At 48.2% G+C, this 17,793-nt stretch overlaps 1 protein-coding gene across 1 annotated transcript; it reads left to right on the top strand.

The window, feature by feature from the left end:
* Positions 1-5,473: 5,473 nt before the first annotated feature.
* On the top strand, positions 5,474-17,115 carry LOC119976442 (zinc-binding protein A33-like). The gene is made up of 6 exons (XM_038816977.1): positions 5,474-5,881; positions 5,972-6,067; positions 6,161-6,394; positions 14,676-14,698; positions 14,790-14,905; positions 15,677-17,115. Exons 1-6 carry the CDS (start codon positions 5,474-5,476, stop codon positions 16,222-16,224), a joined length of 1,425 nt encoding a protein of 474 aa, XP_038672905.1. The 3' UTR covers positions 16,225-17,115.
* Positions 17,116-17,793: the final 678 nt, after the last annotated feature.

The following is a 17,793-nucleotide window of genomic DNA, read 5'->3' as shown; positions in this document are numbered from 1 at the left end:
TGGGCAATTTTCCACATTGCTGTGTAGATGCCAGTGTTGTATCTGTACTGGGACAGCTTAGCTAGGGGTGCGGCAAGTTCTGGAGCACAAGTCTATTGCCGGGATATTGTCAGGGCCCATAGCCTTTGTAGTATCCAGTACCTTCAGCCGTTTCTTGATATCACGTGGAGTGAATCGTATTGGCTGAAGACTGACATCTGTGATGCTGGGAGACTGAGATAATAATAAAAATAATCTTTATTGTCACAAGTAGGTTTACATTAACACTGCAATGAAGTTGCTGTGAAAAGTCCCTAGTCGCCACATTCGGGCACACAGAGGGAGAATTCAGAATGTCCAAATTACCCAACATGCACATCTTTCTGAACTTGATCATCCACTCGGCACTTCTGGCTGAAGATTGTTGCGAATGCCTCAGCCTTGTCTTTTGCACATATGTGCTGGGCTCCTCCGTCATTGAGGATGGGGATATTTGTGGAGCCTCCTCCAGTGAGTTGTTTAATTGGCCATCACCATTCACGGCTGGATGTGGCAGCACTGCAGAGCTTAGACCTTATGTCATGGTTGTTGTGGGAATTGCTTAGCTCTGTCTATTACTTGCTGCTTATGCTGTTTGGCTCACAAGTAGTCCTGTGTTGTAGCTTCACCAGGTTGACACCTCAGTTTTAGGTATGCCTGATGTTGCTCCCAGCATGCTCTCCTGCACTCTTCATTGAACCAGGGTTGGTCCCCTGGCTTGGTGGTAATGCTAGAGTGGGGGGGGGGGGGGGGGGGGGGCATACCGGGCCATGAGGTTACAGATTGTGATTGAATACAATTCTGCTGCTGATGGCCCACAGCACCTCATGGATGCCCTGTCCTGAGTTGCCAGATCGGTTTGAAGTCTATCCCATTTAGCAGGGTGGTAATGCCACACAACACGATGGAAGGTATCCTCAATGTGAAGATGGGACTTTGTCTCCACAAGGACTGTGTGGAGGTCACTTCTATCAATGCTGTCATGGACAGAAGCACCTGCAGCAGGCAGGTTGGTGAGGATGAGGTCAAGTATGTTTTCCCTCTTGTTGGTTCCCTCACCATCTGCTGCAGTCCCAGTCTAGAAGCTGTGTCCTTAAGGACCCAGGCAACTTGGTCTGTGATGGTACTGTCAATCCACTCTTGGTGATGGACATTGAAGACCCCACGCAGTGGATATTCTGGGCCCTTTCCACCCTCAGTGCTTCCTCCAAGTGCCGTTCAACATTATGGAGTACTGATTCATCAGCTGATAGTGGCTGGTACATGATAATCAGCAAGATTGCTAACCACTGTGCTACCATGCAGTTTGGCTTGCTAGGCCACTTCACTTTCGGGGCAGCAGGGTAGCATGGTGGTTAGCATAAATGCTTCACAGCTCCAGGGTCCCAGGTTCGATTCCCGGCTGGGTCACTGTCTGTGTGGAGTTTGCACGTCCTCCCCCTGTGTGCGTGGGTTTCCTCCGGGCGCTCTGGTTTCCTCCCACAGTCCAAAGATGTGCGGGTTAGGTGGATTGGCCATGCTAAATTGCCCGTAGTGTCCTAATAAAAAAAGTAAGGTTAAGGGGGGGGTTGTTGGGTTACGGGTATAGGGTGGATACGTGGGTTTGAGTAGGGTGATCATGGCTTGGCACAACATTGAGGGCCGAAGGGCCTGTTCTGTGCTGTACTGTTCTATGTTCTATGTTAAAGGGCATTAAGAGTCAACCACACTTCTGTGGGTCTGGTTTCAATTTGTTGGGATATTTGTGTTGAGAGTTTTTAGTTGCAGTTTGGACCTTGTGTGGTTTGCAGCTCACTGAGAGATGACAGCCAATGTAAATGACAATTACACCGGCACTGTATGCTGACTAAAGGACTAACATCATAATTGACCATGTGGAATGTGGGAGAAGATTAGTTTGAATCTTAAAAAAAAATTTTTTTTGAGTACCCAATTATTTTTTTTTATAATTAAAGGGCAATTTAGCATAGCCAATCCACCTAGACATGGAGAGAATGTGCAAACTCCACATGAACAGTGACCGAGGGCCGGGATTCAAACCAGGGTCCTCAGCGCCGTAGTCCCAGTGCTAACCACTGTGCCACCGTGCTATCCCGATTAGTTTGAATCTTGTGAGGAAACAGATTGCCCAGTTTGAAACGAGCGGGAGAATCTACAATGGGCCTCATAGTGTCTTATTGCAAAAATAAAGTAATCAACTGTATTAACTTGGAAGTATTGAAAAATAACCCGGAAAGGGACAGGGCAGCAAAAGACGGTAAATGGAAGTTTTATCTCTGAGAAAGGAGCGGAGGAGAATTCTCCAGAGGACTGTCTCATAAAAATGCATGGTCCCTAGAGAGGTAAATAGCATTAATATTGAATATGTTTGGGGAAAGGAACACATAAACCTAAGTTGATTGCATGTAGCTATGAATCATAGTGTCAGACAAAGTATGGGATGTGGGTATTTGTCGCTGGATGATCCACAGCTGGCGACTGTTTCCTTCCTGTTCCCTGCCGGGGTGATGGATAATACCATTTGGCAAAGACTAAAATCTACCCAGAATATGAGGAAGAAGGAACATTTTACATGCGGAATTGCACACACCGTCTTATCTCACAGGTACATTGATTTATTTAACCGGATAAGTCAATTGAGAACCAATTCTCATTTACAATCAAGACCCGGGCAAGAGGCTAACGTCGCAGTAACAGAAATACACAGCAAATAAATTCATTTAAAAGGTCGGAAAAAAAACCACTTAACATAAATTAGCAATGGAAGAGTATTGTCAGCTTAGCAGGCGCAAGCAAGCGCTCATTCACAAACAGCTGTGTCCCTCCTCCACCCACCTCCTCTTGTACTTTGAGTAGTTTTGACAGAGTGCACATTCTCCTGAGCCCGATAGTGTGTGCAAAGCTCTTGGTGAAAAAATAGTGTGACCTAATCCAGGTGCCATATCTGAATGATGTGGAGATGCCGTCGTTGGACTGGGGTGGGCGCAGTAAGAAGTCTGACAACACCAGGTTAAAGTATCATCTTGCATCATTGGCTTTGTCTGTATATGCTGTGTTTGTGTAACCCATCTGATGAAGGAGCTACGCTATTGTTATCACCTGCCTGCTTTCCATTGGCTGGGGACTAATGACAATCCCACAATCCTGTGGGAGTATGAGCTTCCCCAATGAGGGGGGCGGAGAAATCATTCGCAGACTCCCTGCATAAATAGAGCTGGCCAGTTTGGAACCAGGGAAAGAGAGAGGAGTGAGCAGCAAGGGAAGTTGTTGCTGCTGCATATATATGTTATTGTAAATAAATGTTATTTCTTTGTATCCTTAAAACACGTGCTAGATTCTTTGTGGCCGTCACAAAAGCTATGAAAGCTAGTGATTCGAAACAAACCTGTTGGACTTAAACCCGGTGTTGTAAGAACATAGAACATAGAACAGTACAGCACAGAACAGGCCCTTCGGCCCTCAATGTTGTGCCGAGCCATGATCACCCTACTCAAACCCACATATCCACCCTATACCCGTAACCCAACAACCCCCCCCTTAACCTTACTTTTATTAGGACACTACGGGCAATTTAGCATGGCCAATCCACCTAACCCGCACATCTTTGGACTGTGGGAGGAAACCGGAGCACCCGGAGGAAACCCACGCACACAGGGGGAGAACGTGCAGACTCCACACAGACAGTGACCCAGCCGGGAATCGAACCTGGGCCCCTGGAGCTGTGAAGCATTTATGCTAACCACCATGCTACCCTGCTGCCCCTAAGATTTCTTATCATATCTGAATAAGGGTTCCAGGAACTGATCGGGCCGAAACCATCCACAGACTCAATAAGCTGCAGATTCAATGAGTAAACATTGAAACTGATCAGAGCTTCCAGAGGGAACCTTGATATTTACAGCTATGTACCTTGAACTGTGAGCGGCTACAATTATTATGACGATTTAGATCATGGGGGGAGATTCTAGCCCTGCTGTTCTTCGCAGGGTGGCAGCAAATCGGCCCTGCAATAAAAACGATTTGACCCACCTGAGGACATCACATTTTAGGAAGATTGCCCCCGGTCTTGGAGGGAGCTTTACCCGAACCATGTCTGGGATGAGGATTTCAGTTATGCAAAGGGATGGGAAAGGCTGGGGTTATTCCCAGACCAGGGAAGGGCAAAGATGTATCCGACACATAAGAACATAAGAACTAGGAGCAGGAGTGGGCCATTCAGCCCCTCGAGCCTGCTCCGCCATTCAATGAGATCAGGGCAGCACGGTAGCATGGTGGTTCGCATAAATGCTTCACAGCTCCAGGGTCCCAGGTTCAATTCCCGGCTGGGTCACTGTCTGTGCGGAGTCTGCACGTCCTCCCCGTGTGTGTGGGTTTCCTCCGGGTGCTCCGGTTTCCTCGCACTGTCCAAAGATGTGCGGGTTAGGTGGATTGGCCATGCTAAATTGCCCTTAGTGTACTAAAAAATAAGGTTAATGGGGGAGGTTGTTGGGTTACTGGTATAGGGTGGATACGTTGACTTGAGTAGGGTGATCATTGCTCGGCACAACATCGAGGGCCGAAGGGCCTGTTCTGTGCTGTACTGTTCTATGTTCTATGGCTGATCTTTTGTGGACTCAGCTCCACTTTCCGGCCCAAACACCATAACCCTTCATCCCTTTATTCTTCAGAGGTCTTTTTTAGGTGGAGCAAATAGAGAGAAAAGGTTTCCTCTGTAACCGCAGGTCAGAGTTTGAATATCATTGGCAGAGCAACTGATTGGGGGTGAGGGATATAAGGAGATGTTTAAGGATTTCTGGAGTTTCATCATTATTTTAAAGATTTATCATGACCTGGAATGACTTGTAGGCCTGTAACCGAAGATCACAGATTGAACACGGTCGGCATCAGTGGAGGCGAAGCTATGGGGGTGGAGGAACTGGATGTTTTCAAATATTTACATATTAAAAAAAACTGGAATCGCCGGCCTGCTTCTGGAAGAAGAGTCTCATTTACTCTCCCAAAGGCATTTGGAGGTGCCCTTGAGGGGACATCATTGACTGATGTTGGACGAAAAATCGGAAGTGTGAGTGAATGGACATAACTGGCGCCCAAGAAGCCAGCATGAGACGCATTGGCGGGCTGAACGGTCTCCTTTGTGGTAAGGCGACTGGAAGATCAGAGCAGGAACGGGCCGCTCGGCCCATCGATCTTGTTCCACCATTCAATTCGACGGTCGAATTTTGCAACGGACAAAGTTGCACGATGCCCGCCCATGTCTGCCCCCTCCATTCTCCATTACTCCCTCAGTGCTAACCCCCAGCTTCTCTGTTCACCCATTCCAAGGACACAGGCCACCAGATGAGAATTCCACCAGCGTTGCTTCATGTGAAATCTCTGAATCATAGGTGCCCGTCAGCCCAGACAGGTAACGCTGAAACTGAAAGTGGGTTGGATTCAGGAAGTGCTGAGTTTGAACATGGCTTACAGACAGCAGGGCAGGAGCTTTACCGAGGATTTAAAGTGCCCCATTTGCCTCGATTTCTTCACCCATCCGGTTTCACTGGAGTGTGGACACAACTTCTGCCGCTCCTGCATCACCCGGTGTTGGGAAGTGGAGATAAACTCCTGCCCGGAATGTAGGGAGGAGTTTCCAGAACTAAACCTCAGGGCAAATCGGGTGGTAGCTAATCTGGTTGAGAAAGCTCGAAAATTAAAGCTGAATCTGACAGGCATGGAGGCTGAACTTCGCTGTGAGGAACATCAGGAAGAACTGAAGCTGTTCTGTGAAACTGACAAGAAATTGATTTGTGTGAATTGTGTAGTTTCGCAGGAACACAGAGAACACCACTTCATCCTGATTAAAGAAGCTGTTGCAATCTACAAGGTAAAAGGGAACAGATTTGATCCCTTGATTATCTGATCACATTTTCAGGGTCTAACACTTTTATTTCCTGATTTTCTCTCCCAATCCCAGGATGGGGTGAAATCTTCCTTAGATTCTCTCACACAGAAGAAATCGACGGTTCTAGAAATGGAGCAGCAGCAGAAACAGAAGATTTCCCAAATTAGGGTAAAGTCTCCCTGTGCTGATTTTCTGGGATCTAGGTTAGTTTTGTTCCCTTTATCGCGGGATATTAATTATGTTTCACATTTCATTTGGTAGGAACAGTCGGACAGTCTGCAGACCCACATCACATCCGAGTTCAGTAAAATGCACCAGATTCTCACTGAGAAAGAGCAGCGTTTACTCAGAGATCTCAGGGAAGAAGAGGAGCGGATTCTCGAACCAATGGAGAAAAACCTTCGAGAGATTCAGGAGAATTTAAATTCTATTGAGGAGAAACTCTCCAAGTTGCAGAAACAGAAGGAGCAAAAAGACGAGCTGAGATTTCTGAAGGTGAGAGATTATCAGTTTCGTTCCGTGTGAAATAAATGAAACTTTTCCTGATAATCCGGAATTGATTTAAACCAATCGGTTGCGTTGCCTATTCCGGAGCAAATCTGCTGTTGTCGCTGAATTGATAGGTGTCCCACAAAATTTACTGATCCCCGGGAATAACTGCCGTGTCCCGGGAGTGAGTTATCATGATCTTAGCCAGCAGCTTTTTCTTTCTGTGTTGCTCAAGTTTAACATTCTTCTCAAACTCACATTACAACTTAGTTACAGTGCTTTGGGCGTGTCCAGTCTGATGACTGTGAGAGTCTGCGGGCGGGCGTGATGTCGATTTCGGGAACCTGATTCACAAGTTGAATGATTCACAAGTTGAAATTCTCAGCTATATTTCTGGGATGTAGTAGGCAGTATATCCGATTGAACATCTGCCCACTGTTTTGGAATACCTATTCTGCAACGATTGACCAACTAGTTTGAGTCTTTCGAGGGGATAGCAGAGAGGCCGGATTAGAACAGTGCGGTTGATGTTATCCTCTGGATTTTCAAAATGGGGGAGACGGTGAGGTAGTGGGAGTGTCACTGGGCTAGTAATCCTTCCACAGCAGATGGCGAAGTTTGAATCCAATAAAGTCTGGAATTAAAAAGTCTAATAGTGACCACAAAACCATTGTCGGTTGTGCTTAAAAACCCATCTGGTTCACTAATGTCCTTTAGGGAAGGAAATCTGCCATCCTTACCTGGTATGGCCTACATGTGACTCCAGACCCTGAGGAAGTGAACAAACGAATATGATGGGCAGTAGGACCCTGAGGGTAATGAGTTCACAGACAGAGAACAAAGGGATGAGCACAGCATGGCTAGGAAGGGGGAGGGGAGCTTTGCCTCGTGGAGGGAATAGTGAAAAGGATGCTGGGTAACAAGAGGCCAGGATTGGGAAAATGCGAAGTGAGCCAATCAGGATATATGGCCAGGTCAGAAGGTGTATAGACATAGAATTTACAGTGCAGAAGGAGGCCATTTGGCCCATCGAGTCTGCACCAGCTCCTGGAAAGAGCACTCTCCACCATATCCCCATAACCCAGTAACCCCATAACCCAGTAACCCCACCCAACACTCAGGGCAATTCTGGACACTAAGGGCAATTTATCATGGCCAATCCACCTAACCTGCACATCTTTGGACTGTGGGAGGAAACCGGAGCACCCGGAGGAAACCCACGCACACACGGGGAGGATGTGCAGACTCCGCACAGACAGTGACCCAAGCCGGAATCGAACCTGGGACCCTGGATCTGTGAAGCGATTGTGCTATCCACAATGCTGCCCACTAATGTATACATTGGCCTATGGGTAGCTTGTATGCGAATCTTGATGTGATTCAATCAATATGTGCTGTGATTTCTTTGTCTTAGCTCTCACTAACTTTCGGGAACTTTAGAAGACAGCTGACAACAGAGAAACGTGATTAATGGTTGTTATTTGGACTCGGGGGTTTACAGCGGGATTAAACCAGAAAAAGTCTAACAGTGTGGAGAGAGAAAGGGTTAACTTTCAGCTTGTTATCTTAATCATCAACTCTTTTTCTCTCTCTCTATTGATGCTTCCAAACCGGCTGAGCATTCCCAGCATTTTGCCTGTTATTTCAGATTTCCACCATCCACAGCATATTTCTTTTGCATTCCGTTTACAGTGTCGTTTCCCTAGTTTCAGGGCCAGGATCACTGTCCACGAGACACATGAAAAACCTTGGCAACGCAGAGCACAATTTCAAAACTTGCACTCGACACAAAACCATGCAGAAGATAGCAATAACCTTGAAGAGGACAAAGCCACGTTGGTGTAGTTGGCAGATGAAGCTCAACACACAGATAATTGTGTGGTGATAAATCTGTTCCGGGGAATGGGAAAATCCAGTATGAGCTAAATGGGACGAAAGGGAATTCTTGAAAGGGTGGGGTGGAAGCAGCTTCCATCGAGGTGTTCAAAGGGGAATTGGATTGCTATCTGAAAAGAAAGGCTGTGGAAGGTTACAGGGAGAAGGTAGGGGAGTCAGACGGTGTAGAATGTTCTTCAATGAGCTAGTACAGACTCGATGGGCTGAATGGCTTCATAGAACATAGAACAGTACAGCACAGAACAGGCCCTTCGGCCCTCAATGTTGTGCCGAGCAATGATCACCCTACTTAAACCCACGTAACCCGTATACCCGTAACCCAACAATCCCCCCATTAACCTTACACTACGGGCAATTTAGCATGGCCAATCCACCTAACCCGCACATCTTTCGACTGTGGGAGGAAACCGGAGCACCCGGAGGAAACCCACGCACACACGGGGAGGACGTGCATACTCCACACAGACAGTGACCCAGCCGGGATTCGAACCTGGGACCCTGGAGCTGTGAAGCATTGATGCTAACCACCATGCTACCGTGAGGCTCTTCCTTCTGCACTGTAAAGATTCTGTGATTCTGGGACAATTTAAAAGGGGAATACATGATTTAGAGACCCGGGAGTGAGTGTCTGAGAACACATCATCAAAGGTTAAAAACACAGTTATTTAAGAATATGAAATTCTGGTCTCTATACATAAAGGTACAGTGTAGAACCGCCAAGTGGTTATACTAAACTGATATACAATACTAGTTTGGCCAGAGCTGGAGGATTATTTTCCATTCTGTGCACTAAAATTCAGGAAAGAGCTGATGGTTTTGGACCGGGTACAGAAGTGACTTATTAGGGTGGCACGGTGGCGCAGTGACTAGCTCTGCTGCCTCACAGTGCCAGGGACCACGGTTCAATTCCAGCCTTGGGTGACTGTCTGTGTGGTGTTTGCACATTCTCCCCGTGTCTGCGTGGGTTTCCTCCAGGTGCTCCGGTTTCCTCGCACAGTGCAAAAATATGCGGGTTAGATGGACTGGACATGCTAAATTTCCCCTTAGTATCCAAAGACATGCAGGCAAAGTAGATTGGCCACCATGTAGCACAGTGGTTAGCACCGTTGCTTCACAGCGGCAGGGTCCCAGCTTGAGTCACTGTCTGCGCGGAGTCTGCACGTTCTCCCGTGTCTGCGTAGGTTTCCTCCGGGTGCTCCGGTTTCCTCCCACAGTCCAAAGATGTGCGGGTTAGGTGGATTGGACATTCTGAATTCTCCCTCCATGTACTCGAACAGGTGCCGGAATGTGGCGACGAGGGGCTTTTCACAGTAACGTCATTGCAGTGTTAATGTAAGCATACTTGTGGCAATAAAGATTATTATTATTATGCTTGGGTCACTGTCTGTGCGGAGTCTGCACGTTCTCCCTGTATCTGCGTGGGTTTCCTCCGGGTGCTCCGGTTTCCTCCCACAGTCCAAAGATTTGAAGATTAGGTGGATTGGCCATGTTAAATTACCCTTAGTGTCCAAAACATTTTGGTGGGGTTACAGGGATAGGGTGGAGGTATGGGTTTGTGTAGGGTGCTCTTTCCAATGGCCGGTGCAGACTCGATGGGCCTTCTGCACTGTAAATTCTACGAAATTGCCCCTTAGTGTCCAAAGATGTGCAGGGTAGGTGGCGTTACTGGGGTAGGGTGGGGGAGTGGCCTTAGAAAGTGTTCTCTTTCGGGGTGAGGGGCGAGACCCAATGGGCCAAATGGCCTCCTCTGCATGATAGGGATTCTATATAAAAAAGATCCTGGGTGGGATTCTCTCAGCCTCGGCCCGGCTGGAGAATCGCCAGGACGCGCTGCTGCCCCGCTGTTTCTCCAGGGAGCGGAGAATTGGCACCGGTGCGGTCGGCGCGACACCGGTCAGGGGCTGCTCTACGCGGCCACACAACAAATGGCCGTCATTCACACCTGGTCTTACCCGGCGGGACCTCAGTGTGGATGCATCCGGGGGCGGCCTAGTGTGAGGGGCGGGGAGGGGGGGTCGAGGGTGGGTCTGACCCTGGGGAGGGGGGGGGGGTCCACCGATCGGCAGGCTGGCCTCTCGGGCTGGGGGCCTCTTTTTGTTCCGCTCCGGCCCCTGTAGCCCTACGCCATGTTGCGTCTTGGCTGGCGCAGAGAAGCAAGCCGCTGCACATGCGCGCATTTGCGTCGGTCCCACTGCGCATGCGCAGGCCCGCGGTGCCCATCTAACACCGGGATCGGCAGCTGGAATGGTGTGAACCGCTCCAGTGCCGTGCTGGCCTCCTGTAGGGGTCAGAATCGCTGCTCCTGAGGCCATGTTGATGCCGTCGAGAATCGCGATGGCTTTTACGATGACGTCAACACTTAGCCTCAGGATCAGAGAATCCTGCCCCCTATAATTAAAATAATTGCAGGAATTAAGGGTCACTGTAACATTAATAGATTGGAAAAGCTGAGCATGTTTCCCCTTGGAGCAGAGGGAATGAGGGGCTGGTTTAGCACAGTGGGCTAAACAGCTGGGCTTGTAATACAGAACAAAGCCAGCAGCGCGGGTTCAATTCCCGTACCAGCCTCCCCGAACTAGCGCTGGAATATGGCGACTAGGGGCTTTTCACAGGAGCTTCACTGAAGCCTCCTTGTAACAATAAACAATTGTTATTATTAATGAATCATTTCGATGGAGTAAATAATTCCTTTCAATGGCTGAAGGGTCAGTAAGCAGAAGGCTGAAATGTAAGACAATTTATGTGAGGAAAAGCTCTGTTTTACTTCATAGATTGGTGAAGCTGGGACCGTTCTCCTTTGCAAAGAGAATGTTGAATGGACAAAATGTTGAAATTCATGTAGGGACTGACTGGACAAAGTAGATGGAGATAAATTGTTCCCAATGGTGAAAGGACTGGGAATCAGTGGACAGAGATTTAAAGTAATTGACAAAAGCGGCAATGACTCCATAATGCTCCTCCTCCAAGTCACTCCCCATCCTGACTGGGAAATATATCGGCCGTTCCTTCAGTGTGGCTGGGTCCAAATCCTGGAGCTCCCTCCCTAACAGCACGGTGGGTTTACCTACACCTCAGGGACTGCAGCGGCTTCAAGACGGCAGCTCAGCATCACCTTGTCAAGGGGCAATTAGGGATGGACAATAAATATTGATCCAGCCACATCTTTGAAATGGGTAAAAGTGACTCAGTGACTGTTTAGGATAGGGAATAGGTTGCCTGCCTGGTTAGGATAGGGAATAGGTTGCCTGACTGGTTAGGATAGGGAATAGGTTGCCTGACTGGTTAGGATAGGGAACAGGTTGCCTGACTGGTTAGGATAGGGAATAGGTTGCCTGACTGGTTAGGATAGGGAATAGGTTGCCTGACTGGTTAGGATAGGGAATAGGTTGCCTGACTGGTTAGGATAGGGAACAGGTTGCTGACTGGTTAGGATAGGGAATAGGTTGCCTGACTGGTTAGGATAGGGAACAGGTTGCCTGACTGGTTAGGATAGGGAATAGGTTGCCTGACTGGTTAGGATAGGGAATAGGTTGCCTGACTGGTTAGGATAGGGAATAGGTTGCCTGACTGGTTAGGATAGGGAATAGGTTGCCTGACTGGTTAGGATAGGGAATAGGTTGCCTGACTGGTTAGGATAGGGAATAGGTTGCCTGACTGGTTAGGATAGGGAATAGGTTGCCTGACTGGTTAGGATAGGGAATAGGTTGCCTGACTGGTTAGGATAGGGAACAGGTTGCCTGACTGGTTAGGATAGGGAATAGGTTGCCTGACTGGTTAGGATAGGGAACAGGTTGCCTGACTGGTTAGGATAGGGAACAGGTTGCCTGACTGGTTAGGATAGGGAATAGGTTGCCTGACTGGTTAGGATAGGGAATAGGTTGCCTGACTGGTTAGGATAGGGAATAGGTTGCCTGACTGGTTAGGATAGGGAATAGGTTGCCTGACTGGTTAGGATAGGGAATAGGTTGCCTGACAGTGTTCTGAAGGCAGATTCAGTCATGACTTTCAAAAGGTGGTTGTCCTGAAAAGGAGGAATTTGCAGGGCTACGAGGAAAGGCTGGGTGGACTGATCTTGCAGAGTTCTCACATTGACATGATGGAGCTCACGGCCTCATTCTCCGCTGCTGGCATTTCATGATTCTATGATTCCGTCCATAGATTTTGAATGCATTAACTGCATGTGTGATGGGTACGGGGTGTATAGAATCCTTCAAAAAGGGCCTGGATAAATTCTTGAGGGAGGGAAATATATAAGGGGGAAAAGGCAGTGAAAGGGATTAAATGGATTCCTCTTCACAGGAGCCAGCACTGACTCATTAGATTGAATGACCTCCATGCTTACTAGACCATTCTATGATTCTGTGAATGATATACAGACTCTTGTATCACAGGGACAAGTCGTTCAGTCCAACAGGCCAATGTTGGCGTTTATACTCCACAAAAAGGCTCCTCCCACATTCATGTACCTCACTCTAATCTCCTGCTCCTTTCTGCCATGTTGGTCTTTCACCTTTGTTGTTGGTCAGTAACCTGACACTGTTATTAACTTCAACATTTCACAGTGAGTTCCACCTTCTCTTCATCTCAGTAAGGATGGTTTTTCCGTTGAATTCCCATTGGATTTATTTGTGGCCACCCCACTTCTATCTCCACTCGCTTTGGACTCCCCCACAAGTGGAAACCACCTCTGTGTGTCTAACCCATCAAACTCTCTGGTAATTTAGAAAACCTATATTAGGTCACTTCACAATCACTTATCTGGTGAGACATGTCCTGTTCAGCCCTTCTTTACAGTTGTAGCTCTCAGTTCTTTTTCCCCCTTTGTTCATGGGATTTTGGCACGGTTTGCAAGGTCAGTATTTCTTGCCGATTCCTCCTTGCCCTCGAGCAGGTGGCTACGAGCCTCCTTGTTGAGCCGCTGCTCTCTGTGCAGAGCTAGTAAAGTCAGAGGCAGCGCCCCAGGAACCTCACCCCACTGACACTGACAGCATGACAATGGGCAAGATTCTCCATTTCAGTGTTGGTGGAGGGTCAGAATCGGTGGACTTCTACAAGAAGGAAATTGGAGCCGCTGCCGGATGAATTCCGGAACGGTTAATGGGCTCGCACCGGCGTCCTGTGGAACACAAGCGATTCCAGGAAAAACGTTGGGATGGGCAGCACGCTGGCGCAGCGGTGAGCAATGCTGCCTCACGGCGCCGAGGTCCCAGGTTCGATCCCCGGCTCTGGGTCACTGTCCGTGTGGAGTTTGCACATTCTCCCCGCGTTTGCGTGGGTTTCGCCCCCACAACCCAAAAGATAGGTGGAATGGCCACGCTAAATTGCCCCCTAATTGGAAAAAAATTAATTGGGTACTCTAAATTTAAAAAAAAGAAAAACGGTGGGATTCATTCACTGATCGGGATTGACACTCGAGAGGCTGAGAAGCTGCAGTCCCATATTAGCATTCCACTCCCTACATGCACACGCACACATTCCAGCCAACAAGATGACACTGGTTGCGCTGGAGTGCATCCATTCCTTTGATGGGTCAGCTGGGGCCAGAGGATACCTAGTGGGATGGCCTGGGGCAAGACCCATGGCATTAAGTTCACGGTGGGCAGTCAGTGGCGTGCGCAGCAGGAGGCAATGGTAGTCTGTGACCGTCTACCCCGAACCCACGGCCTCCTCCTCGCCACCCCCCACCCCCCCAGCTACTTCCGCTGGCCCTGGCACAGGTTCCCCAGCCAGCAGTACAAGTGTCAGCACACCATTGCAATGTTGGGCACATTTTTGTGCCCCCTCTCTCTCCCTCAGATTTTTAAAACCGCAAGTGAAACTCGCCATCAGTAATTCCTCATGGTGGAGGCAGTGCATCGCGGGAGCAATGGGGAATATCGGGTCAGGCCGGCTAACGATGTGCCAACATCGTTTACTGTACGTGTGGAGTAGAACGCATTCACGCCGCTGTCAGGGCGGCGGTGTGGTGCAGTGGTTAGCACTGCTGCCTCATGGTACCGAGGACCAGGGTTCGATCCCGGCTCTGGGTCACTGTCCGTGTGGAGTTTGCACATTCTCCCCGTGTTTGTGTGGGTTTCGCCCCCACAACCCAAAGATGTGCAGGCTCGGTGGATTGGCCACGCTAAATTGCCCCTTAATTGGAAAACAATTGAATTGGGTACACTAAAGCTATTTTTAAAAAATTGATGCTGCTATCGAGGCACTGAAGCCTGGCATTCTGCTGGGCACCCGTCGTCTGCCACGATTTTCGCCTCGAGCGTGATTCTGCGCCCAATCTCAGTTGCCCAGGTTGACGCTCCAGTTTCCTTGTTATCAGAATGTATTAATTTCTACTCCCTGGATACAGACAGTCCGTCTCCACCAACTCAGATTTGTGTTTTGTTTATTTCAGGAGGAAGCATCTGGGAAGAGGAGGTAGGACATGTTCAATGCTGAAATCCTGCACAGATTGGTTGAGACAAGCCCAGAAATGTGATTGTGGTCAATTTATATTTGATATTTGCAGGTCAAAGTTCGCCGATTTCGTGCTGTCGTGTGAAGCTGCTGACCTGCCTATGGAGAAATTCACCGGCCCTTTCCAATACACAATATGGAGAGAAATGATTGCCGTCATTAATCCCGGTAAAACTCCTGAATTTTAATCACTTTTCGATGTAAAACAGATCAAATTATATATCAAACAGCATCTTTATGAATGGGCTGGGTAAACGCTCCTAAGTAGAATGAAAATGTTGATTCTTTCCTCCCTGACCAACACTGCTTTTATCCTCCCTCCCTTTGGTCATTTAGGCAACACGGTAGCATAGTGGTTAGCACAGTTGCTTCACAGCTCCAGGGCCTCAGGTTCGATTCCGGCTTGGGTCACTGTCTGTGCGGAGTCTGCACATCCTCCCCGTGTGTGCGTGGGTTTCCTCCGGGTGCTCCGGTTTCCTCCCACAGTCCAAAGATGTCCAGGTTAGGTGGATTGGCCATGATAAATTGCCCGTAGTGTCCAAAATTGCCCTTAGTGTTGGGTGGGGTTACTGGGTTATGGGGATAGGGCGGAGGTGTTGACCTTGGGTAGGGTGCTCTTTCCAAGAGCCGGTGCAGACTCGATGGGCCGAATGGCCTCCTTCTGCACTGTGAATTCTATGATATCTATGAAAGAGTTTGGAGTTTGTCCCATTGTAACCAATAGTTTGTGAAATCTGCTCCCACTTTGTGGAATACAGTGACAGCTTCATCAGAGAATGGGAAATGTGGACACAGAGCGCATCCACAAATAATTCCAGAATCTGGAGCCCTTCAAAAACTCTGGAGTACCCGGGAATCTCCTAAGTGAGCTCTTAAGAAAGAAAGGGGTTTGACAGTAAGAAAGTAAATGACTGACTGTTTCTGTAACTTTTCCCCCAGCTCCAGCCTCTCTGACTCTGGATCTGAACACAGCGCATCCCCAACTCATCCTGTCTGAGGACCGGGCCAGTGTGAAACTTGGGGACAAACGGCAGCCACTCCCTGAAGCCGCGGAGAGGTTTGACCGCTGGCTTTGTGTGCTGGGATCGGAGGGATTCACGTCAGGGAGACATTACTGGGAAGTGAAGGTGGGGAACAAGACTTGGTGGCGTGTAGGAGTGACCCGAGAGTCTGCTGTGAGGAAAGGCAGAATCGACCTGAAACCTGAGACTGGATACTGGACTGTGTGGCTGAGGCGCACCCATGTCTATGCCGCAGGAAGCAGACCAGGGACCCTCCTCACCTCGAGTGTGAAGCCCCGGATGATCGGGGTTTACCTGGACTATGAGGGGGGACGGGTGTCATTTTACAATGCGGACAACATGTCCCATCTCCACACTTTCACCCACACTTTCACTGAGAGAATCTTTCCCTTCTTCCATCCGGGTCCAAAGGACAACGGACAAAACTCTGCACCGCTGACAATCTGCGGGATGAAAGGTCATTAACATACCCATCCCATAATTTCCCACTGTCTCCTGCCAGCTGTAAACTGTTGGGTCTCAGGTACAGATGGTGTTGGTGGTTCAAATCTAACCTGAGGTCAGGGTTGGTACAGCCCAGTGATAGGGTCTCGTTGGGGATACTTGTTCTGTTTAATCGGTGCAGAGGAACAAATTCACTGGAACACAGCAACAAGGGGAGGCCTTTGAGACCAGTAAGTCTTTCAATGAGATCAGGACTGATTTGTGTGAGAACTCCACTCCCCACCTTATTTCTCTGAATCTCTGAATCTATTGATCTACGTTCAGACATTTTCAATTGACCACCAAACTGAACAGATTTTTAAGGAAGTGGTTGCCAGGTTTCCACCACCCTTTGTATGAAGAAGTGTTCCTGAAATCCAGAGGACATCCTGACTCAAATCTGCAGATCCTGTTCCCCCCGCCCACCCACTAGAGGAAACAGTTCTTCCTTTATCTCCCCTATCAGAAACCGAATCATCTTAACCAGTCTCTTCAAACCATCCTCATAATATTAACTTTACGGCAGGGAATCGATCTGGTGAATCAGCACTGCACCCTCTCCATCAGACACTTCCTGAGATGGGATGTCCAGACTGAATGCCCTATTCCAAGTGGGAAGTACCAGGGACTCTATAATGTATTATCAATGCACTACTTCTATTCCAGCTCTCTTTTGACAAAGGAACTCTCTATTTGCCTTCAGTTAACTTTATCATCTGATTAATGTTGCTTTAGTGATCATTCTGTTTGGATAGTAACATTTCTCTGATCATCCACGTTGCATGGTGTTGCGTCATTTAGAAATTATTTTGTGCTGCCTTCCTTAACTCCAAGTGGATACACTCGCAATTCCCCATAGAAGTCATAGAATTCCTGCAGACAGAGGCCATTCGGCCCATTGAGTCTGCATCGACACTCTGAAAGAGCACCCTAGGTGGATTGGCCATGATAAATTGCCCTTAGTGTCCAAAATTGCCCTTAGTGTTGGGTGGGGTTACTGGGTTATGGGGATAGGGTGGAGGTGTTAACCTTGGGTCGGGTGCTCTTTCCAAGAGCCGGTGCAGACTCAATGGGCTGAATGGCCTCCTTCTGCACTGTAAATTTTATAAGCTCACTCGCCGTCCTACCATGTAACCCTATCTGACCTGTGGACAATAAGGGGAAATTTAGCATGGCCAATCCACCTAACCCACTTTGAACTCTCCCTGCCATAGTTTTATCATCTCCCTTGACCTATCCATGACCTTGCAACGTTTTGCTCCCATGTAAATCACTGACTTTGCTTAGTGCTACTAACAAAGCTGCATCAACTTTTCTCACCAACTTCCCCCTATAAAGATTACATATTCAGTTTTGCTGGTATCTCTGGATGTGGTCAGTCCTACTTTAATGAACGGTTCAGTATTTATTTGAACAATGGACATCTGCGATTTTAACCATAGTCTGCATACATAATTATCACACCTATCGTTAAACTGAAAATATTATTTTATACCGGTGGAATTTCAATATCCTCCATTATTATAAAAATGGCATATTTATTAAAATCTT

This window comes from Scyliorhinus canicula, chromosome 13 (assembly GCF_902713615.1).
Source record: "Scyliorhinus canicula chromosome 13, sScyCan1.1, whole genome shotgun sequence".
Classification (NCBI taxonomy): Eukaryota; Metazoa; Chordata; class Chondrichthyes; order Carcharhiniformes; family Scyliorhinidae; genus Scyliorhinus; species Scyliorhinus canicula.
Note: the sequence above shows the minus strand (reverse complement) of the source record. Positions and strands in the feature narration are given on the sequence as shown.

What these genes read in the sequence shown, in the direction of transcription:
- LOC119976442 (XM_038816977.1), top strand. Translation starts at nt 5,474, where the DNA reads ATGGCTTACAGACAGCAGGGCAGGAGCTTTACCGAGGATTTAAAGTGC. An exon ending in AAGCTGTTGCAATCTACAAG is followed by an intron (nt 5,882 to 5,971) that starts GTAAAAGGGAAC and finishes TCCCAATCCCAG; the next exon opens with GATGGGGTGAAATCTTCCTT. An exon ending in ACGAGCTGAGATTTCTGAAG is followed by an intron (nt 6,395 to 14,675) that starts GTGAGAGATTAT and finishes TGTTTATTTCAG; the next exon opens with GAGGAAGCATCTGGGAAGAG.